The 22,350-nt window shown below is 52.4% G+C and overlaps 2 protein-coding genes across 2 annotated transcripts in view; both read right to left on the bottom strand.

Annotated features, from left to right (window-relative positions):
- Positions 1-1,924: 1,924 nt before the first annotated feature.
- On the bottom strand, positions 1,925-8,730 carry LOC141559148 (uncharacterized). The gene is made up of 6 exons (XM_074297280.1): positions 8,502-8,730; positions 5,614-5,672; positions 4,562-4,877; positions 4,061-4,157; positions 2,853-2,915; positions 1,925-2,292 (listed from the first exon to the last, which is right to left on the bottom strand). The coding sequence occupies exons 1-6, from the start codon at positions 8,728-8,730 to the stop codon at positions 2,286-2,288; spliced, it is 771 nt and encodes a 256-aa protein (XP_074153381.1). The 3' UTR covers positions 1,925-2,285.
- A 1,802-nt stretch (positions 8,731-10,532) lies between these two features.
- Positions 10,533-22,350, bottom strand: part of APOB (apolipoprotein B) — a 28,137-nt gene continuing 16,319 nt past the window's right edge. Inside the window, 4 exon segments of the mRNA XM_074285360.1 lie at positions 10,533-12,413; positions 12,935-13,118; positions 13,310-13,424; positions 14,457-21,962. Of these exon segments, the coding sequence (XP_074141461.1) occupies positions 10,848-12,413; positions 12,935-13,118; positions 13,310-13,424; positions 14,457-21,962 (9,371 nt within the window). The 3' untranslated portion in view covers positions 10,533-10,847.

The raw sequence follows: 22,350 nt of genomic DNA, 5'->3' as shown, positions 1-22,350 counted from the left end.
CGGCTCCATCAGCAGCCCCGGAGCGGGTGAGTCCTTTGTGTAGGCCTGACCCATGGCCAAATGGATTACTGTTGTAAGTGAGACCAGGGGCCTAATGTTCAGCCTGTCATGCACACACGGTCTGTCTGTGACCTCTGCGAAGATGAGTGTGGGAAAGCCCTCCCCCCACTGCACATTCCCTGGAGCTGGCAGTCCCTCTCCTAGCAACGAGGAGTGGGGCCGGCCCAGGAAGTGCCCATGCCCTCCCAGGTGCCAGGAAATCCAGGCTGAACGGAGGCAGACCAACAAGGCCCCGGAGCTCCAGCTCCAGAAGGATGGACTTCTCAGGCGGTTAGGGCCTCCCTGGAGGCCAGGACCAAAAATCAGGGTGTCAGCCCCACCGTACTTTGTGTTCCCCCAGCGTAGAAGCCTGGCCGGCAACTGGTCCTGGATTAAGCAAAGTGGAGAGGGGTGAGCAGAGGCAGCTGGACCAAACTCCATAGCCTGCTATGCTCTCCTGCTCCTCTCTACCTGCATCTATGAACCCTCATCTTCCTTTAAGTCTCAGCTTAAGCTTTCTCTCCTCCTGAAAGCCTTCCCTGACCATCCCACTCCTCAACTCAGAACCAAACGGGACCTGGAGGGGAGTTCAGAGGCCTGGAGACCAAGCCATACCGGGACAAGAATCCATTCCCACAGAACATGGGGTGGGCTCAGTTCCGTTCAGCAATCACTGATGGCAATAGCATAGACCTTGAGACATCGATAAACAGGAAGCAGTCCCTGTCCTCAAGAAGCTTACATTTTATGGGAGCAAAGTAGCCTATTACAGACAAGCAAATAGAAAGTACACACAAAGTTACCTAGGCACTGGAGACAAGAAAATACAAAGTAACCTAGGACATTATAGGCAAGTAAACACAAAGTACACACAAAGTAATTTAGCACATTATAGAATACAAAGTATATACAAGGTAACTTAAGCACACTGGAGACAAGAAAATACAAAGTAACCTAGGACATTATAGGCAAGTAAACACAAAGTACACACAAAGTAATTTAGCACATTATAAACAAATACAAAGTATATATAAGGTAACTTAAGCACACTGGAGACAAGAAAATACAAAGTAACCTAGGACATTATAGGCAAGTAAACACAAAGTACATACAAACTAATTTAGCGCATTATAGACAAATACAAAGTATATACAAGGTAACCCAGCACATTATAGACAAGTAAACACTAAGTATACACAAAGTCATCTAGCACATTATAGGCAGATACAAAAGGTAACATAGCACATTACAGAAAATAAATACCATATATATATGGTAACCTAGCACATCACAGACAAATATAAGATATGCATAGGATAACCTAGCACATGATGGACAAGTCAACACAAAGTAACCTAGGGCAGGGGAAGGGAGGAAACTCGTTGACAGCTGAGGGGCTAGACCAGGAAAGATCTGCTCTAAGATACCTGAGCTGAATGTGGATGGGAACTGAGATAAGGCAGATCAGTGCACCGGGAAGAGGACCAGCAAGGACAAAACCATGGAGGGAGGAAACAGGATATTGTATGTGAGGAAGGACAAAGAAGCCATTTTGGCCAGATAGAAGACTGCATGAGAGGGAGTGATGTGCAGTGACCAGGGAAAGGAATTGGGAGCTTGGCTGTAAATAGTCCTTTAAAGGCCAAACACAGGAAATATTGGGAGCCTCTGGAGTTTCTTGATCAAGGTAGTGACATGGTGAGATGTCTTCGTTTCTGAAGAAAGTCAATTTAGCATCTGAGTAAAGCTCAGCTCCCCGTGGAAAAGGGGAGAGATTAGGAGGCTATTACAACAGGCAGGAATGAGGTAAGATGTGGATGAAGAGAATTTTTATTTTCTTTTTCTTTATTTTCCTCAACGAAAGCTTTTTGTTTTCAAAATACATACATGGATAATTTTCAACATTCATCCCTCCCAGCTCTATCCTTGTTCTATTCCAAGGCCCCTCCCAGCTCTGACTGTTCATATTTTATGTTCTAAGATTCTTCCCACAAGGCTGAGCTCTTTTGGACTTTTCCTTTAAGCCCTAGCAGCCTCTTCATCCAGGTAGGTCACTTTTGGCTGTGGGACTTAAACATCTCAGAAGTCCCCTCTGCCCCGGGGCTCCTTCTTCTGAAGCCAACCGCCCATCATTGGGCCTAGGCCTATTTGAGCACAGTCACATCTCCTGATCACTTAGTTTATAGCAGGTTTGCAAAGCAGGTAGCAAGCATTCATTAAGCACTTACTGGGTGCCAGGCACTGGGTTAAATGCTGGGGAAACAAAGACTGGTAAAAAGCACTGGTCCCTGCTCTCCAGAGAGGGAGTCGACAATCATAGGAGCTACAGCTGGGGATCACTTAGTAGTGATTGCATGCAGGTGATTTAGCTTGAAGCCGGGGCCTTAGGAAGCACGGGCAGGTAATGGGAGGTAAGCTCTCTCTGAATTCTCCCTCATCCACCTCAGACCTTTCTGTTGGGATTCACAGTCCATGTGCATCCTAAACTTTTTTCTTTCTATGAAATGAATCCCTTGGGGACACAGGAGAGGGCACATAATAAATCTCCAATAATTAGGGGTTGAATGGGAGGATCAGAGCAGAGACCAGCTGCCGTCAGGCACCTGAGAGAGGGAATTCCATGCCCATTACCTAGGAAAGCTGGTGAATGGGGGTCAAATCCAAGGGCAGGACGCTCACTGAAGATAACACCCACATGTGTCACCCTGAAAGGCTCACTGTCCCCACAAGAGTCTTTGGCTCCCCCTGCCTCCCTGAGCATGGAGACCCTTTGGTCTCGGTGGCTATTTTGGTGGACCTTAACTCCCACTCACCTTAACCAGATTCCTGAGCCTTGGAGAACGGCCCCAAAGTGGCCCGAAGATCCATTCTTCTCCCTGTGGAGAGGTTTGTTGTCAAGGTGGCATGGGGGTGGCGAGTAGAGCTTGCATTAATGGAAGGGACCCTTAGGTTAGTTCACTTACAGATAAGGAAACTGAGGCTAAAGCACCAAGCTATCCAGGAAATAGTGAGTGAGATTATCCCACTTTCCCTTGGAAGCATTTTCTGTCTCCCCACACCCAACACTGGCCCTCACCATGGGCTCGTGGTATGGAGAGAGGCTGGGATTTTCCTGATCTTAAAAAGTAAGAACATTGAGGGGGGAGCAGGGAAACAGTCTGTCCTAACTACCAGGCAAGCAACTAGTCATTGGTTGCCTGCTGTCTGGAAAGGCTGGAACTCTTGTGGCCCCATAATGGGATAAGGAAGGAGATGGTGGGAGAGTCCTGCGCAAGTCCAAATGAAGCAAGCCTTTCCTTGGGTCCTTAAAGAATGGGCAGGTGAGATTGCTGAGCCACTGCTAGGGGTCCTTGAAGGCTGGCAGAGAGTGGGAGAGGAACTAGAGCCTCAGCGGAAGCCAAATATCACCGAGAAAGGCTAATTCGAACTTCACACCAAAGGCCTGGGAGCTTGACTCAATTCCAGGCAGAAATTTTAGAGTGGGTCATTAAAAAGCTGGTTGGCTGATATTGAGAAGAGAGCAGCAGCAGCGATTACTAAGAGCCAGCCCTTGATGATGATCAAGGGTAATTCAGGCACACTAACTGCACTCCTACTTTAATGGGACTACTATACTGGCAGCTCAAGAAAATGTGGTTGGGGGATAACTGGAGAAAGTGTGTGTGTGTGTGTGTGTGTGTGTGTGTGTGTGAGAGAGAGAGAGAGAGAGAGAGAGAGAGAGAGAGAGAGAGAGAGAGAGGGAGGGAGGGAGGGAGGGAGGTTTGGAGGGAGGTTTGGTGGATGGCTGGATATAAGTGGGGGGGGCATGTACATATATATAAAAGTGGGTATATGTATGTGGACTATGGATATATGTGAATATATGTGGGTATTGAATGCATATTTTCTCCCAAACACTGGAGAATGTCTCTCACATTATTCTGTTGGAAAACATAATGCAAGGTGGACTAGGTTCTAGTAATGGTGAGTTCAGAATGAACAAATTGATTATTGATTCACTCAGCAATTATTAAACACTTACCGTATGCCAGGTATTATCTCAGGTACTGGAGATACAAAGACAAACTCCCAAACAGTTCCTTTTCTCAAGGGGCTTTGTTCCATTTTTGAGATACAATCTGTGAACAGGAAAGTAGAGTAATTAAGAATGTGGCATCCCTTTGAAGAGAAGGCAGCAAGTCTCGATGAGCCTGGACAGAAATGACTCAGAGGACACCCCCCCAAAGGGCACAATGTGGGGGGAATGATTATCTGTAACCTGTGATACATGAGGAGGAATGGGGGAAAAGTGCCTAAAAAAATGTATTACCCAACAAAAATGTGTAGGAAAGGAGAGCGTGGAAGGCCCACATGTTCCACTGGGATCCATAAGGAGAAAGCTTAGCACCTGGCACAAGCCCTGCTAGGACACGGAGGAAGGGTTCAAGGGGAAGACCGGTATGTTTGATCGGGGACTGCATCAGTAGGGGGGAGGGAGCAGAGAGGGCAGGAGCCTTCAGCCTTTGTGGGGTATTTTACCAACCCTTGGGGAAACGGGACTCCTTTCTTAGGAAGCCTGGGACTCCTTGGGACTCTCTGGGGCCTCCAGGGGCCCAGGCAGGAGCAAGATCCCGAGCTGGATCCCGCAGCTTCTGCTGCGCCCTCTCTATGGAGGGGGAAGACTTGTTTTTCTCCAGGCTGGGTTCACGATTCCAAGCATTCCTGGGGCTGAGAGAGGAGCGAGGGTGGGGGGCACCAGCGGGTGGGCGTGTGGGAGCGGCCGCTCCCCTCTCACCCCGGGCTTGGGGCTCCAGGAAGCCTCCGCTCTTCCCCCAGTGACGATGGGCCAGCGAGCTCCTCTCTCACAAAAAACGTTCTGGGAGCAGAACACACGCTTCCCGTCAGTTTTTATGTCGATGATGGCTCGCTGGTGAGCGGGGCATTCTGTTCTCTGCAACTCTTGTTAAAATATTTCATCTAATTAAGTTTTTACAACCAGATCTGCTTCATGTCAGATCCTCAGAGTTTGTGCAGCCCAGCCTTGCAGGCTTTGTGGGAGGCCTCCAGCACAAAGACTCAGAAACGGAGGGGACCTCATGGTGCCCCTCCTCAGTGGATTTGCCCAGTGGTCAGCGGCTCCTCTTGAATATCTTTAGTGGTGAGCAGTTCTCTGCCTCTCCAGGCAGCCCATTCCACTTTGGAAGAGCCCTAAGGGCTTTTCTTACATCCTGGGTTTTCTTAAGAAAACAAGGGTTTTCTTACTTCCTGCTTAATCCTTCTCTGGGCAGATTTCCCCCATTGCTCCAAATTCTGCCCTCTGGAGTTCAGCAGAAGGAGACAGATTTCTCTTCAGGGGAGAGCCCTCAAATGCGAAAACAGATTCTGTGTCCCTGAGTCGTCTCTAGATAAAGCTGATCTCCTCTGGCTACTCACCATCATGGCTGCCTTGATCTGGACATGTATCATTTCCCCTTTCTTCCTGCTTCCAGGGACCAGAGGAGGCAATCTTTCTAGGGTATCCAGGGGGCCAGCAGGCTCACTAGTGCAGCACTGTGCTAATAACTTTGGCTAGCCAGGAAAATGGCATCTCCTCACCAACAGAGAGAACCAGAGGACCGCATGCTGGATCTTCTCCAGCATTATCAAGAGCCTTGCTGGTGGGGCAGGACAGGGTAGGGGGACCCTGATGGAGGAAACAACATCGCTCACTCCATCTGAGGCTAAGGCTTGACTCACGGGCTCTGTCAGGGGCTCCAAGGTCTTTAAAAAGAACTTTCCTCACAATTAATTGAGGAGGGAGAAAAAGAAGGAGGGAAAGAAAGAAGGAAGAAAGGAAGGAAGGAGGTATGGACGGAAAGAAGGGAGGCGGGAAAGGAGGAAAGAAGGAAGAAAACAATTATCAAGTGCTTATGATGTGCCAAGTGTTTTATAACTATGATTTCATTTGATCGGTTCAGCAACCCTGGGAGGTAGGTGCTCTGATTATCCCCTTTTACAGTTGAGGAAACTGAGGCCAACTGAGATTAAGTGAGTTGTTCAGGGTCATTCAAGCTACTAAGTTTAAGAGAGATTTGAACTCTGGCCTTCCTGACTCAAGCCTCAAAACTCTGTCCACTGAGCTCGGGGTCTCAAGGAATAAAATTATTCCTGTTCTCATCCTATAGATCATCAAATTGAGGATGGGGGTGGTGGTGGATAAATGGGTTAGCGGCAAGGCTGGGCTGTCAGAGGTTTCTCTCTAACCCTCCCTTCCTCCCTTTTACTGCAGAGGGCAGCATCCTCCTCCTCCTGAGTCCTCCAGCTCCCAACCTGGGAGCCATCCTGGACTCCATCCAATATCTCACCAAGGCCATTGATTCCACCTTTACACCAAGCTCTTCCCCCTTCTGATGTTGCCCCCCTCCCTGGGCAGGACCCCTTCAGCTCACACTTGGACTATTGAAAGAGACATCAAAGCGTTGGAGACCTTGGGAAGAATGGAATAGAAATGAAGGGAGGGCCCCGAGGAGCCCCCAGAGCTGTAGCAGAGCAACTACCCCCCAAAGCAGTGACTAAATGCTGCCAGAGGTGCCACAGTGGTTAGAGGCTGGCAAAAAGGAAACAGCCCCTGCCTGCAAGGAGAGAGCCAGCTCGGGGGGCTGAGATGAGTGACCAGAAGGTCACTTGAAGAAAGACAGAGAGAGGGGGAGAGAAGAGGAGGAAGGAAAGGGAGAGGAGGAGGGGGAAGAGAGGAGTGGAGGGGGAGGGAAAAAAGAAACGGGAAGAGAAAGACAGAGATAGAGAGAGACATGGTGAAAGAGAGATACACACAGAGAGAAAGAAGGAGACATGGGAGACAGAGAGACAGGAGGAGAGAGAGATAATGAGAGACAGGGAGAGAGAGAGAGAGAGAGAGAGAGAGAGAGAGAGAGAGAGAGAGAGAGAGAGAGAGAGAGAGAGAGAGAGAGAGAGAGAGAGAGAGAGAAAAGAGATGGGGAAATCAACCAGAGACAGGAAATTGATCAGAAATGGGGAAATCGACCAGAGTCGGGGAAATTGATCAGAGATGGGGAATTGACAAGGCTAGGTGCTGTACTGTGGGAGAGAAATGGAGACCGGGCTGCTCTGAGTGCTGGGAGCTTTGGGACTGGGAGAATGGTGGTAGGAGGGAGGTTTGGGGGGAAAGATAAGAGCTCAGAGCAGCTTCCTGTTCTTCCCAAGCTCGCCCCAGTTCTGGGGCTCCTGATGGCTGAGAAGCGACTTTGTGGCTGCCCTGACTGCGAGGTTTTACCCACAATGGGCATCTGTTTTCTGCACTGCCAGCTGCTCAGCTGCTGTCATGGGCTGCCCAAGGGTTTGCTCGTGAGGTACAGAGAATGACGGCCACCCCGTAACTAGTCCCTGCCCAGCTGGGCCTGCCACCTCACCCACAGGCTGAACCTCCCCCCCCCCCCATGTAGGCGTCATCAGGGCTCTCCTAGGGCTGCCCAGGACTCTGTGAGAAGTCTGAGCCTCTGGGGTCTGCGTAGTGTTTGGCGTGGGCGAGTCGGCCCTGCCCGGACAGTGACCCTCTAGGTGAGGGAGAAGTCCGGCAGAATCCCGCCCAGTGTACCTATTCTCCCTGCTTTTATGAGCGGGCGGCTTTATTTGTTTGTGAGTGTGCCCTCCCACCAGGGGCTCCAGTGCGCCGAGGGGAGGGCTGACCTCTTAATGGGAAACAGCAGGGAAGGAGATGAGCTAAGAGGTAGGCTCCGGCTCTGCCCATTCGTCTTTGGTTATTGGACACTTTTAGGGGGAACATCTGTCTGTCCGCTCACTCCCCTCAGCACAGGCACCGTTGGGGGGCTGGCTCAGCCCGCGCCCCGACACAACCATCAATCAGGGATTGCCGAATGAACCGAGGACGGATGTCAGGGAAGCCTAATGGGTGGGGTGCAGCCTACCCCAAGGGATGCCAGTGACTCTTTCAGGCTCAGAGCCCCCCAAACAGGAAGGGCTTAGAAATGGAAGCGCCCCCTCTCAAAAAATGCTGCAAGATTACATCTGAGTGTGGATGCTCCGGCTGTGGGTCCTTGATGGATGAGCACATCCTCAGCCTTGCCCGGGCCATGGGAGGTGAGAATTGAGAGCTAGACCCCCCCTCCCCCCATGGCAGGTCAGAGAAAAGCAGAGGTCACAGCCCAGAGAAGGTCCCAAAGGGGCCATGGCCTGGGTCTCCTCCCTCGCCCGCTCTTTCTTTCTCTGGTTTAAACTCCAGCCTCTCATTTCATAGAAGGAACAATTGTGTTCACAGGAGGACACGCCTGTCCCTGACCTCATGGGTCCTTGGGGAGAGATGTGTAGACAGATACTGACTCACTTTGGGAACTAATGGCTGAGGACCATACAAGGGGAAAAGTTGGCTTCCTGGTGAAGCAGTTAATGGTACTTATATGGCAATGGATGCCATCAGATAATCGGCAAGTGTTCCAGACCTCCCGGTGGATCTCACATTCGTGCCTTACCCACCAGCAGTTCCCACTCAGCCTGGGACCTCCAGGTCCCTCCCAGCTCTCCAGTCCCAGGAGTCGCTGTCTCGGGCCAACAGACGTCCTCCTCCCCCTCCAGCCCAAACCAGCGCCTCCTCCGAGTTTCTTCATTCTCTTCAATGAACTTCAGGTCCATCACCCTGTAGCCGGCCAGCTGGTCAGCCTTCCTTCCCCCACTGAACCGCCCCCGGACATAGCCTTCCATTGCCTTCCTATGCATTCCCCAGGCTGCTGCCACCCTCCACTTTCACCCCATATGCTGGGGAGCATCCTGAAATAGCCCTTTCATCACTTAGCCCGCCTTTTCAAAGATATTATCATTAAAACTCCAGCGGCTGAGTTAAAAAGTCCAAAGTCCTTATTCTGGCGTGGCTCTGCTGAAAATCTTCCCCCTCCTTCCAGCCAAACTGATGGTCTCCCTGCTCTGCAGATTCCTGTGGCTGCACCTTTGCCCAGGGCGATTCCCTCCCCTGGAGCACCCACCCCTCTCTGAAGCCTTCCTTAATCATCCCGCCAGAGAGGAAGCTCTCCTTCCTCTGAGATTCCCCACTCTGTCCCCTGGGTCCTGAGCCCATCCAGTCTCCTTTGGATTGTTCCTCTTTTCTCCTTAGGGAGACCCCATATTTTTTATGGCCAGGGAGCAGGTCTCCCTCCCTCCCTCCCTGAAGCTGGAACAAAGGATATCATGCCGATCACATTGGAAACCTTCCAAAACAAGAATAAGGAGACAGTGTGGGCCATAGAGAGAACCCTGAAGCTGGAGCCTGGGAGAGCTGGGTTCGGAGCCTGCCTCAGTGTGATCCTGAGCCAGTCAGCTGAGGTCTTTGCACTCTCTCTGAGGAGAGCCGGACTACAGTAAAAACAAAAGCTCACACTCTGTCTCCTCCCTCAGCCCATTTGCCATAACTCGGAGGGCCGCATCAACGTCCTCAGCGGCCGCATCTGGCCCGAGGGCCGCAGTTTGAGAACCCCTGCCTGATAGTATAGTTGGAATCAGTTGAGTGACCAGGCCCAACAACCTATGCTTGGCTCTCTGCTGTATTTGTGTTGTTGTTGTCCAAGTTCTTGGATAAGGCTATAAAGGAGGGATTGTAAACTATATAGATGACAGCAGATGGGAGCTGGTGAAGATCCAGAAAAAGCCTCTGGAGGCTAGAACCACAGACTGAAACCAAGAAGACGAGATTGAATGAGCACTAACATAACTCTACACCTCAGTTCAAGCAATTGATTTCATAAGTAGAGGTCATCACGAGATAGTGTTTTGTGTGAGGGGCTGCCACGTGGAAGAGAACTAGGGGCAAGAGCAGGGGGAACATTTTGAGAAACTTTGATCGCTCGGGTTGATGTGAGGAAAGCCTTTCTAATGATGAGAACTAGCCAGAAGGGAAATGGGTGGCCCCAAGGAACAGGAGACTGCTGTTCTTGGACAACGTTCTAGCAAAGCTTGAATTCGGTATTTTGGGGCTGATGTGGGGGAGAGGGGAGTTCTGAAGGCCCCTTTTGTCTCTATGGAAATAATAAGGCGGAGTGGCGGAGGGGCAGAGGGGCGGAGGGGAGCTGCCTCTTTCTTTTTCATTCAGGAGTGCTGAGATACTGTCCTGATATTATTAAAGTGGGTCCCCTGGATTCTAGCCTGGCTCTGACTCTGGGCAAGGGGCTTCCTATTCTAGGGGCCTCAACTGAAAAAGGAGGATCAAGACTCGAGGGTCTCTCTTCTGTTCTAGAAGTTGATGATTCTTAGAACAGGTTCCAAGTTTCCATAAATCGAGTGATTTCTGGAGTTGGGAGGTTGGGATGGATGAAGAGGATTTAGAGGGAGCCCTCCTAGTGCTGCTGTGAGAGTGTCACATGGAGCAGGGGCCACAGGCACCACTCGCTGGCAAATTAATCTTTCTAGGGCCTCGGTCAGAGCGTCTTACTCTCCTGCTCAAAACGTGTCAGTGCTCCCTACTTATCCCTCCAGGAGAGGGTGCTAGGTGGTTCATGAGAGACGGGTCAGTCAGCTTAAGAAGAAATTCATTTATTTGTATTTTCCAAATCCATCAAAATAAGTCAGATTAGAATTTTCATCCCCCCTCCTCTCCTTACAAGCCGTAGTTCCACAAAGTTCAAACACCCTGATTATCAGCACCTGAAACCATTCCAATTCCATCCACTTTAATTCTATGCCCTTGAATGAAGGGTGAGTCTCCCAGGGTGAGTGAGCGATCTTTAACAACAACGTGGGGGACTCGGAGCCCAGTGAGCCGACTCTCTCCTGGTCTCACCCCTGGAAGTTTTCCCCAAGGACATCAGCTTCAGTTTGGGCTCTTTGGTGAATCAGTTCAAGGGAAGAGGGTAGGGGACATTGATCGTGAGCTGCCCTGGGCTGGTCTGGATATAGGCGTTCAGGCCGCTGGCCGTGGCCCACTGCAGGCTCTGCAGAAGCTCAGCCACGTACTTGAGGAGAGCTTGGTAGCCGCGGACAAAAAGGCCGGGGAGGTTCCCGGCCTGGGCGGTGGCCCGCTGGAAAGCCTCGGCGATGTGGTCGCAGGCGGCTTGCAGTCGGTACATGAGCCAATCCCGAAGCTCGGCAGCCTTCCTCTTGGCCTCCGCGGCCCACGTGCCGATCTTTTCCTGGGCAGCCACGGAGACCTCGTGGATCTTCTCTTTTCCTTTTCCATCGACATCGAGGAGGAGGTCGAGGTACTCCTGGACATTTGTGTCGGTAAACCTTTCCACTTCATTGGTCAGTTGGGAAACCAAAGTGAGAAAGCCCTCAAAGGCTTTGGATTGGAAATCCTTCAGGGCGGCGAGGATCCTTCTGGCCAAACTGATTAACTTGTCTTCAATTTCATGGTATTTCACTGTCCATCCCATGACGTTCGCGTCCAGATATCGTTCCCGGAGAGTCTTGATGTGGTTGTGGAAATTTTCAGAAATTTCTTGATATTGGATCAGAACCAATGAATGCACGTACTTCAGATTTTCTGTCAGTTCCATGAGAACCGGGGGGATGAAACCAAAAGTGGCCTCAACCATGGTCCGGAAATCATCTTTGAGAGAAGAAAATGTTTTCTCCTTTAACATTGTAATTGCCTTTTCTGCCTCTTGGAAAACATAGTCTGCGAATGACTGCAGAGAGATCAGAAGGTCGGAGAATGTGAGCTCCTGAAGCTCGTTGAGTTTGGACTGGATGCTCTCGGAAACACTCTTCAGGCTCTCCCCAAACTCTACGAGGCTCTGGACAGCGGCGTTCTCGCCCAGATCCTTGACATGGGAAACCAGTGCTTCTAACGTTTGGTGGAGTCTGGAATAAGCCCGGGCTACGGCCCTCCCCGCCTGGCGCAGGAGCGCCGAGCACAGCTCTTCGCCAGTGTAGCCCTCGACCTGCCCTGGGAGCTGGAACCGGCTGACCTTCAGGAATTCCATGGCCGAGTCCAAGAGGAGCAGCGTCTTCTTGTGATATTCGTGGGTGAGCCTCAGGGCGCCCTCCAAAACCTTGTTCTTGAGGATCTGGGGGCCCCCTTCTTCTGCCTGGTAGAGACGCTGCACGGTGTCCCCCCACTGCTGGTAGGTGCTGGCAGCCTCATACGCCGCCCACCGGATCCCCGAGTCCACCTGGTCCATCTGGCTGAGGGCCCTCCGCTGAGCTTCCTCCCCTCCCTTCAGCAGGAGCTTCCTCAGCTTGCCCGAGGCGCCTCGGAGGTCCAGGCCCGTCTGCTCCCAGTGACATCGGTCCACGTAGCCGTAGAGGGTCTCCGCTGCCATGGGCAAGGCGGCTCGCATGGTCTGCGCCAGCTCGGAGGCCGTCTCCTCGTTCCAGCGGGCACTGAGCTGAAGGGCGTCCGGGCTCCCCCACGACATCAACGTCTCCGCCAGCTCCAGCTTCCTTTCCGGAGAGCCCTGAAGGGGAGAAAACAGGGTCAAGGGAGGGCTTCCTGCTGACCTGATTGGCTGTCCAGCTTTCCAGAGGGGCTCTGCTCCTCTCTGCCAGGTTGTCTATTCACACGTATCTCTGGAGTCGGGAGGCCGAGAGACAATTCTTTGCTTTTCAAAGAATTCCCACCTACCCGTCCTCCTTCCCTGTGGCCAGCATTCACGGCCCCCAGCCAGAAATCCCAAGCTGATGATGCGGGGGCTCTGGTCCCCTGCTGCCTGACCCCTGCCAGCCCCTCATGGCCTCCTGCCCGGGCCACGGCCTCTGGAGAGGTGCAGGCTCGGCTGGGGCGCTGTCCAAGAAGGCCCCCCAGCCGAGCTGCACCGGCTTCATCAGGACTCCTGATACAAAACAGATTAAGTGCCCCAGTCCCCAGAAAGCAGCCCTTGGGCCCCGGCCCCCAAAGGTCCTGGCTCTGCGGACCATCCCAGGGCACCGTGCCCAGTCCTGAGCTGGGCGGGCTCACCCTCTGCCCAGAGGCCCTCACCTTGGGACGGTAGTACATCTTGCTGTGGAGCGCGTCGGGGCTTTCCTGGCTTTCCAGGCCCAGGGTGCCGATGGGCGGAGAGGACACGGTCAGGGAGAAGCTGGTCCTGTCTTCCCGATAGTTCATGAGGATGTCGGTAAATGTGGGGCTGGTGATTTTGAGAGTCTCGATGTCCTCCAGAACTCTGAAAGAGTCATGGTCCCTCCTCAGCCACTTGCGTGAGCCCCGCCCGGACTCAGAGCAGTGGCCCCTGCCCACAGGGGCTAATGCTCTCCTCTGCCCCCACCCCCCGAAACTGCCCGGGACCTATTGGGACAGACGTTCTACAGATTTACTGAATCCCCTTCCCCCCCCCCCCCAGGAGGCCCAACTTACTCCAAGTTCTGAACCTTTGCGTTTTCCTCATACTCCACACTGAGGTCCCTGTGGGAGAACGTGCCCTTGTCCTTCCACACGAACACGTCCTCTTCCAAGAAATACTTGGACTCATCTGGGGAGAGCGCACGGGGTCAGCGGGGAGAGCGCACGGGGTCAGCGGGGGAGAGAGTGCATGGGGTCAGCGGGGGAGAGAGTGCACGGGGTCAGCGGGGAGAGCGCACGGGGTCAGCGGGGAGAGCGCACGGGGTCAGCGGGGGAGAGAGTGAATGGGGTCAGCGGGGGAGAGCCCTGAGTGGGCCCAGAGCCCCAGGGTCCAATTCAGCTGGCCCAGAGCCGGCTTCCGATCTAGTCCCCGTCTGCCTCGTTCTTGCCTCCCCGTTTCCTCAGCTATAAAAAGAGCCTCTTCCCCGGTGCTGGTTAGGACCAAATTCATGAAACTCTTTGCAAGCCTTAAAGCGCCACTCAAGTAGCGGCTGCTGGGGAGATTGTCAGCGATCCTCTTTCTTCCGAATTTCCAACTGGTGGGAAATGAAATCGCTGCCCCTCTCGCCCCCCCCCCCCCCAGTGGAAAAATGAAAGGTGGCTTATTGAAAACAAAGCCAGGGCTCAGCTGGAAGTGGCTTGGTCTCCCTGAGGAGAAGCTTGGGGCTTGCTGGCCGGCCCACTTTCTGAGGAGGCGCCTCCACGAGAGCTGTTTCTGAAGCCTCCCCACAGGCAGGAGGAGCAGCTCCTTCTCATCACATAAACACCTGCCCTTTGCTTCAGAAACGCGACTGTACGAGCCGTGTGACCCTGGGCAAGTCACTTAACCCCAAGGCCCTCAGCAAAAAAAAAAAAAAAAGAAAAGAAAAGAAAAAGAAACTAGACTGTGCTAATAAAGTTTGCTAACCCAGGATCGGGGGAAATATGATCCTTCCATTGGAAGCCGTCACGGGGAGAGCATATGAGGCACAAATCTCCATCTCCCATAAACACTGGGGAGAGGGGTCTTAATACAAAACCACCCCGTCCCATAGAGCTTCTCAACTGGCTCTTGCCAAGGGCTCTCTTTCACTCGGAGAGGCTGCCACGTGTGGACGCACTTTCCGTGGCTCTCCCCTGGGGACCCCTCTGTCGGCGGAGTCGGAGTCCCTCTCGTACTTACAGGTGAGATCGTACTCCAGGAACTGCACCGTGCTGCTGCAGGTGGCCTCCAGGCTCACCTCCATGCCTTCCTTCCTCTTCACGTTGACGCTCCAGGAGGTATTGTAGACCGGCGATGCTGCCCGGAAGTCTCCGGCCAGCACGCCAAAGTCGGGCACGAAGATTCCGGTGGGCAGCCAGAAGGTCAGAGCCGGGACCCTGATGTTCTGCTCGGACACGGCGACGCTCGGCAGGTCAAAGTCAGCAATTTTGTTGGCCACCTCGTTGAGATCCAGGACGGCTCCGGCCAGGGAAAACTTTTTGGGCAGAGTGAATGGAGACAGGGTTACCTGGAACTCGGGCACGGTCACCCCAAAGAAGGGAAGGGCGGCCTCTTCTGGGGCCGAGTATTCTGTGGAGACTTCGACTCTGGGGAATTTGACTTGGGGCAGTGATGGCAAACTGAGGGCGAACGGGGCCACGCTGGTCTTCTTGGGGACTCTCAGGGAGCTTCTCTCGGGCCTGGAGGACGGGGGGCCCGAGGACGTCAGCTCTGGCCCGGGGATGAGGAATTCCTCAGCCGTCTCCTGCACAGGGATGGAAAGCCAGTTGCCGGTGGAGCTTTTGGTGTAAACCAGGGCGCTGGACAGGTGGAGGTACTGCTTCTTGTTGGCACTGGTGGTCACGTCCAGCTTCAGGATGTCCCACAGGCTGCTGTCGTAGACCGGCAGCAGGGCGTTTTTGAGGAAGGCCAGATGGCCTTCTAAAGAACCGGCCGCATCGAGACGGATTTCAGCCGGCTCATTGGACAGCTGCACGTTGTGACTGAGGGACACCGTCTGAACGTGGCCCTCGCCTTTCCAGGAGACCCGCTGCTGCTTGAGGCTGGCAGTCAGGGTCGCCACCTGGCTGAGGGAGGCCTTCCTGAGGAGAGAGCTGGGCTGGCTGGCCTGAAGCTGAATCAGCCCGGAGGCCGTCCAGGGAGCCAGCTCCAACGTCACCTTGGTCTTCTGTTCACCATATGTCGAAAACTCCCTCCTCAGCTGCAAATGGTTCTTCCCACTGTGTTCCCAGACCACGTAAACGTGGCCAAGAGCAGCCTCCCCCGCGAAGTTGTCCTTCGCCTCCACGTTCCAGACGCCGTCCACTTTGGAGGCTCCTTCGAGCTTCACGGAAGAGCGTGTGCTCTTGGTGTCCAAGTAGGAGTTAGCTTCGCCGGCGATGGCCCCGGAATACTTCTGGGAGAGGATGGAGCCGCTGACGCTGCCTTTGCCGGCCGTCTCGAGGGACAGATAGGGGGTCGGGCTTTCCGATGTGAAGCTTTCTAAGGTGAGCTTGTGTTCCATGGCCCCCTTGCTGCTGCTGTGCAACCGGGAGGAGGTAAAGTTGTACTTGAGGTGGATGGAGGAAGAGACTGTGGGCTTGGGCTTCATGTTCCCGGTGAGCTCCTGCCGGAAGTTCGCTCTCAGGACGGGGCACTGGACTTTGGCCGTGGTGCTCACGGAGGCCTCCATGTTCCTCTTGGTCAGGCTGAGGGTGCTGTCGTGATTACCCTCCACGAACTTGTTATTCAGGGACAGAGCCGTGGCGAGTTTCAAGCCCCTCTTCCTGGTCAGGCTGGTCGTCCCGTCTAACTTGTACTGTAAAGCATCAACGACGGAGAAGGAGGATGACTTGAAGTGAGCCACGATGTCCGACTGATTGTACAGGCCCACATTGGTGTTCAGCGTGATGACGCTCGACTTGAAGGAGAAGTCGTAGGTGAGGTTGCCCATGGCCGGGATGGGGATGTAGTCTGGCGGATGTGGAATCATGATCTTGGGGAAGGAGAGACCTTGGAAGCTCTCGGGCACGTGAAGGACCGGGAACTCGAGGGATGGCAGGACAAAGGTGTAAGATGGCATGGAGAAGCCGATCCCGGGGACGGTGAAGCCAGGGGTGCGCATCTCCCTGGGGGTCACAAAGCCAAAGGCCGGCAGCTCGACGGTGAACTGATCGACTTCGATGTTGAGCCCGGGGATGTAGTAGGCCGGAATCTCCAGGGTCCTGGGGAGGTTGTCGAGGGAGGTTTTCACGTTGTGCTTGTCGAGCCTGACCTTTGCTGCATTATAGGACTTTGTTAGGAAATCCAACGTGTTCCCCTTCACGTTCTCAAAGTGCTGATGGAGAATGTAGCTCTTTGAACTGAAGAAGTCATAAATGGCTCCGAGGGGAAAGGGGATGAGGTGACTGTCTTTGTTCTTTTTGTACCGGGTGTTGACGCTCAAGTCGAAGGACTGCTTGGTGGTCTTGAGGAAGTTCTTCAAGCCGGTCCTCTCCCACAGGGAGAAGTCTCTCAGCGAGGGCGTCGTGACCTTGGTGTAAGGCAGAGTCATTTCGGGAATTGTAAGAGGGATGTTTAAGAAGTCGAGGTTGGCTTCCCCGTTCATGCTCACGTGAGCTTCCAGGCTGTTCTCGTCGTTTCCCGCAGAGAAATTCTGGCTGTATCGGTACTGGTTGAACCTGGCACCTGACTGCCAGCTGACTTGCTGGAAGTCACAGTTCAGAGCCAGAGCGTAGTTGTTGAGGAAATCGATCTTTCCAGTCAGCTTCAGCGGAAAGCTCACCTTCATGTTCCCTTCGTTGCTCATCTCGGCGTTGATCTCGAACGGCTGCGCCAAAAACAGCAGAGAGTTTTTCAACGTCCCAGTAGCTCTCCCATTTAACTGAGCGTCGTGGATACCCTCGAGCCGAACCTTCAGCTCCCTTATCGTCCCTGAGCCTCGAACGGTCAACACGCTACGACCCACGTGCTGGGACTCAACTTCAGACTGGATTTCAAGTTTGGCAAAATTGAGGAAACTAGATTCCGAGGTGAGTTTTTGGTTCACTTTTACGTGTTTGCTGTTGATCTTATTGGATGCATCGAGGGAAGCTATCGGTCCTTCTACGGTGAACTTGAGGAGGGACTCGTGTATCCCCTCATCTGAGAAGTTGGGGAACGCGCATTTCCACGAACCCTTCCCAGCGGAAGTCACCGTTACGTGCCCCGCATCCAGCAGCGTCCCCAGGTCATGGCGCAGGTCCATCTGGCTTGAAAAGTCCATTTGAGGAAGGTTCAGCTTGTGAGAATATTTTGTGTTACTGTCAAAGGTCACTTGCTTCTGGAGTTTGAGAGAGAGACTGTTGTCCAGCTCCACCGTGTTCTTGTCCGTGTAGATGCCGACCAGCGTGCTTGCTTTGCCGAGGATAGAGGTCTGCAAAAATAGCGTCTCGCCGCTGTGCTGCGCCTTCAGGTACTTGTTGGTTAACTTTAGCGATTCCTTCAAAATCAGCCTTTCCATTTCAGGGGCCGAGAGCTGCGCATCAGCTTGGAGAGTGAAATCCAGGAAGTCCAATGTGGACATCCCTTTAGCAGTCAGGGAGGCCATGATCTCGGGGCTCCTTTCTGAGGTAGTTGTGTTCTCAATGTCCCCACTGGCATCCAGGGTGAAGAAGGGAGAGGTGATTTTTAAAGCAGCAGACATCTTGCCAAAGGTCGGGACCACGAGTGTATGGGGGATACGGGGAAGTTGAAATTCCGGGATCTGAATATCAGGAAGCTGAAATTCATTTAGGCTGAGCTTTGGAATCACGATTTCCGGGATGGTCACCTCCGGGAGATGGAAATCCGGCAGGGTGAGTGCTGCCAGAAGTGTGTCCTTCACCTTCAAGTCCTGCAGAGAGACTTCTGGCAGAGGCCATCTTAATTCACTGGACATCATCTGGTCAATGGTCCTGATGAGCTTGAGCTTGATTTCCATGAGGTCGATGGTAAAGGATGGAACCACAAAGATGTTGAGAATGGAAAATTCTGGGGTGGTAAACTGGGATGGGATCTTGATTTCTTTCAATTTCTTCATGTTGATCTGAACAGAAGGGATCCGTAAGTCCGTCAGGGGAACAACGAAGTCAGGAGTCTGAAAGGTAGCTTCTTGCAGGGCTCGGAGGCTGACCTCGAAGGCGGGCAGGGTGCCCAGCGCCGTCTTGATCTCAGGAACGGTGAAGCCACGCTCTACCAGGCTTTTCACGCTCTCCGCCCAGTCCTGGATGCGGTACTGCTCGGCAAAGTCGGTGAGCTCTTTGGCAATCAGGATCCACCAGTCCACAAGATAGGTGACAAGGGTGCTGTAAACTTGGCTGAGGGTTTGTAGGCGCTGCTGGATTTCCTTCTGAAGGTCCAACTTGTAGAGTCGGTCTCGCGTGTCTTCCAGGATCTCCAGGAATCTCCCTCTGATGTCAGCCACAGAAGCGGAGCTCATGACTTCCCAGAACCAGTCGGCGATCACCGAGAGTTGGGTGTCTTGGATCTTCTCCAGGTAGTCGGAGAGCGTGGCTCTGACCTCTGCTGCGTACAACTTGGCAGCCTCGATTTTCTGAGGAAGCTCCAGAGCCCGGATTTCCTCGTTGATTTTCTGGATCAGCTCATGGATCGCCTTGTTGGCTTCATCCACAAACTGGTTGTAATCAAAAGCCCGCAACTTCTTTATCAAGAGGTCAAGGAATTTGTTCACTTCGTCGATCAGCTGCTCAAATCTAGCCGTCTGGGCTTTCCTGACGGCTTTGTCGACGAGAGCGCGCACTTTCTCAAAGTAGGCTTTAATTTCCATTTTTTTCAGGGAGTTGGTCAGTTTCTGAGTGGTTTCTCTCAGCTTGTATTGGTTTGCCAATTGGACTAATTTATCCATTAGGACCTGCACCTGTTTGTGGACCTCATACTTATAAGTGAGCTCACGGACTTTAGCTAGAAAAGCATTGATCTTCTCAGTCACCTCATAATCTTCCAAAAGATTCATGACAACATCTCGGAGATATTCAATAACATTATTTAATTCTCGGATTGGCAACAAAGATCTCAAGAACTTAACATATACTCTGATGTCAATGGCCTCGACTTGCTTTTTCAGCCAATCAGAGCAGTGCTGGAAATCAATGTTCTGAATCTGCCGGTTCAGGTGTTGTAGTTTCTCAAGAATTTCAGCTCGAATCCGGATCATGGCATGGACTTTATTTACATTGATTTTTTCAACAAATTCATAGATAGCTTGAATCGCACTCATCACATAATAACGAATTTGATAATTGTCCTCAAAAACCTGTAATTTTTTAACTTTTTCATTGATTAGTTCTTTAAGAGATTCTTTTAATTTATGTAAGTCATAATTATCTTTAATATACTGATCAAATTGTATCAAATAAGTCTGTAATTGAGATGTGATTTCACTGAGCCTGATTTTGGCATTATCTAATAAAATTTGCAGATCATCGACTGTTATCTTATAATTTTCCATAAAAGTGATTAGTTTCTCTTTTGCATTTATAATTTGTCCTTCAAAATTAAAGTTACTGAGCTGGTCATTAACCAGTTGCGGGAGTTTGTCTAAGGTTGTTCGGTACCGCTTCACGTAGTGGTCAATATTGATGCTTTTCAAAGACTGCTGGAGGTTCTGGAGGGCGGTTAGAACGGCCCCTCGGATCTTCTCAAAAAAAGCCGGCAGGGACTCCAAGAAAGGAAGGTTGATCACGTGAACGTCCAAGTTCTTGTCATACTTGATGCTACCCGTGAGACTGAATTCCTGAGGCTTGCCAACAAGAGTCCTCAAGTCAAACGCATCGATGACGTTGATGGGCTTGTTGAACAGGTATGGCACTTCAAAGGGTGAGTCAAGCACAGCGAGGTCGGCAACCGCCCTAGTCCTGAGCTCCGTGCCCACCCTGTCCTTGGAATTGTAGGTCTGGAGGTCGTGGCTGTACTCGTTTTGGTTGGCCAGGGCCTTGAGCTTCCAGGTGCTGGACTGCTCAGCTGGAGTGAACAGGGTGTTGACTTTGTGCTCCAGGGTGGTCTCGATGCTTCTTTTTGAGCGGAGCTGGTGGCCTGAAGATGCTTTGTAATCATGGGAGAAAACGAGGGCCAGAGGCTCCGCTTTCAGCAAGAATTTGCTGTAGAGCTGGCCTGTGTGCTCCCCTCCCAAGATCAAGCGCCCATTGCCCGTGGTCTGAGCATCCATGGCCAGCTTGAATGGCTCCATCATGGTGTGGAAGACGTTGCTGAAGCGCAGGGACTCGGAGTTGTAGGCGGTGTTGACGTCGATGGCAGACGCCAGCCCGGCAAAGTTGGCGTTGACCCGATGGGTCAGCTCCGCGCCCCACACCTTGCCCACGGTGTCTGTTTTGTAACTGGTGGACCAGTCGGCGTAATTCAGGGTGTAGATGTGTTTGATCTCCTCACTTCCATAGGTGCCCTTCATGTTGCCCCCCAGACTCAGTTTTAGCGGCTCTAGCTTCAGCTTCCCCACGTTGGCGAGATCCAGGGTGTTGTACTTGAGGTTGTTGTTCAAGGTGGCCGAGAGAGAGTAGGGCTGAAGCTGGACGTTGAAGTTGTGTTGGTAAAGTTTGCTTGGGCTTAGCACATTCTCCATTTTTGAGGTGAAGTCCAAGGCCCAGCCGGCTACAACCAGGCTGCTGACGTGATCCAGTTTGGACTCTTTGTAGGAGCCCATCATGTCATTCGACAGCATCAGCCCCTCTTTGTTAATCCTGAAGTTGAAGACGTTTTTGCCGTCCGTACCCAGAACCGTGGCCTGGTACACACTTCCCAGGGCCACCTCCGTGAGGGCCACCTTCCCATCCAGGGTGTATTTTGCACTGTGTTCCTGGTAACGTGCATTGGTCGCCACCTTCAAGGACGCTCCCAGAGGCCCCAGACCAGCATTCAGCTCATTCTCGAGCATCAGCGGGAGAACCTTGAGGTTGCTGGTGGCGCTGGTCGACACGCCGTCCTGTCCGATCCTCAGAGTCGCCTTGTGGGCGCCGCTGCTGCTCGGACCGGTGCCCAGGAGGTCAGCGTTTAGTTCTAGGCCGCGGGAATTGAGGGAGCCCGAGAGCAGGGTGAAGACCTTCAGAGCCCGGAAGTCCACCTGGTGCTCGGAGCGGAGCAGGGCATTCTGCCGCATCAAGGTCAGGTCCAGCTTGTGGGTGGCTGCCAGGCCGGAGAGCTTTCCGCTGGTGTCCGATTTCAGGGTCAATTGGCTGTTTTCATATGTCAAGGAAGCGGTGTTTCTTACAGTGCCCTCTTGTAGGTCGGAGGTCGAGGTGATGGAGAGACTCCCGTCCCTGTACCTGCCCGTCACCTGGTTGGAGGCCTGGAGGAGGGAGGAGTCCACCCTCAGATTGGACTCTCCATCAATGTGACCGGTGTTGGGGTCTCTCTGGTAAGACAAGGCGCCTGTGCTCCTAGCATGGTAGGAAGCAGCTGTGAGCTGGCCTTCTGCTTGGATTTCTTTGACGTACAAATGAACCTTCTTCTTTGAATCGAGGTGGACCGAAAAGGACGCCTGGGGCCCCAAGATGCTGGAAGCATTGAAGGTGAGGAAACCTTTGGAAGCCGGATTATGCCCGATTTTTTTTACAAAGTTGTACTTGATGTTTGAATCCAGAAATTTGTGGTGCAGAGATTCATCCCAAGAATAGGTAAATGTGTTCCTGTGGTCATAAGTGCTTTCCCCATATCCTAAGGTAAAAAAGAAATGCTCCCAGTTAGAATAAGTACCATTTGAGCTAGGACACCTCGGTAGCACAGTGAATAGAGCACTGGGGCCCAGAGGAAGGAAGGCCTGAGTTCAATTACAACTTGTTAGGTGGGTCACCCTGGGCCGATCACTTAACCCTGCTTGCCTCAGTTTCCTCATCTGTAAAATGAACCTTCAAAGGAAAGGACAAAGCTCTCCAGCACTTTTGCTGAGAAAATCCCTAGAAAAATTTTGGAGGCACAAAGAGCCGGATGTGACTGAACGACAGCCACAAATAATCCGCTCCAACCAAAATCTTTGTTAAAACTTCCCAGTAAGTTAGTACTGTCCTATTTATCCAAAGACCAGTCTGTCGGCTGCTCCAATTCT

This window comes from Sminthopsis crassicaudata, chromosome 2 (assembly GCF_048593235.1).
Source record: "Sminthopsis crassicaudata isolate SCR6 chromosome 2, ASM4859323v1, whole genome shotgun sequence".
In the NCBI taxonomy this organism is placed as follows: domain Eukaryota; kingdom Metazoa; phylum Chordata; class Mammalia; order Dasyuromorphia; family Dasyuridae; genus Sminthopsis; species Sminthopsis crassicaudata.
The sequence above is the reverse complement of the archived record's forward strand: the minus strand, read 5'-3'. Positions and strand labels throughout refer to the sequence as shown.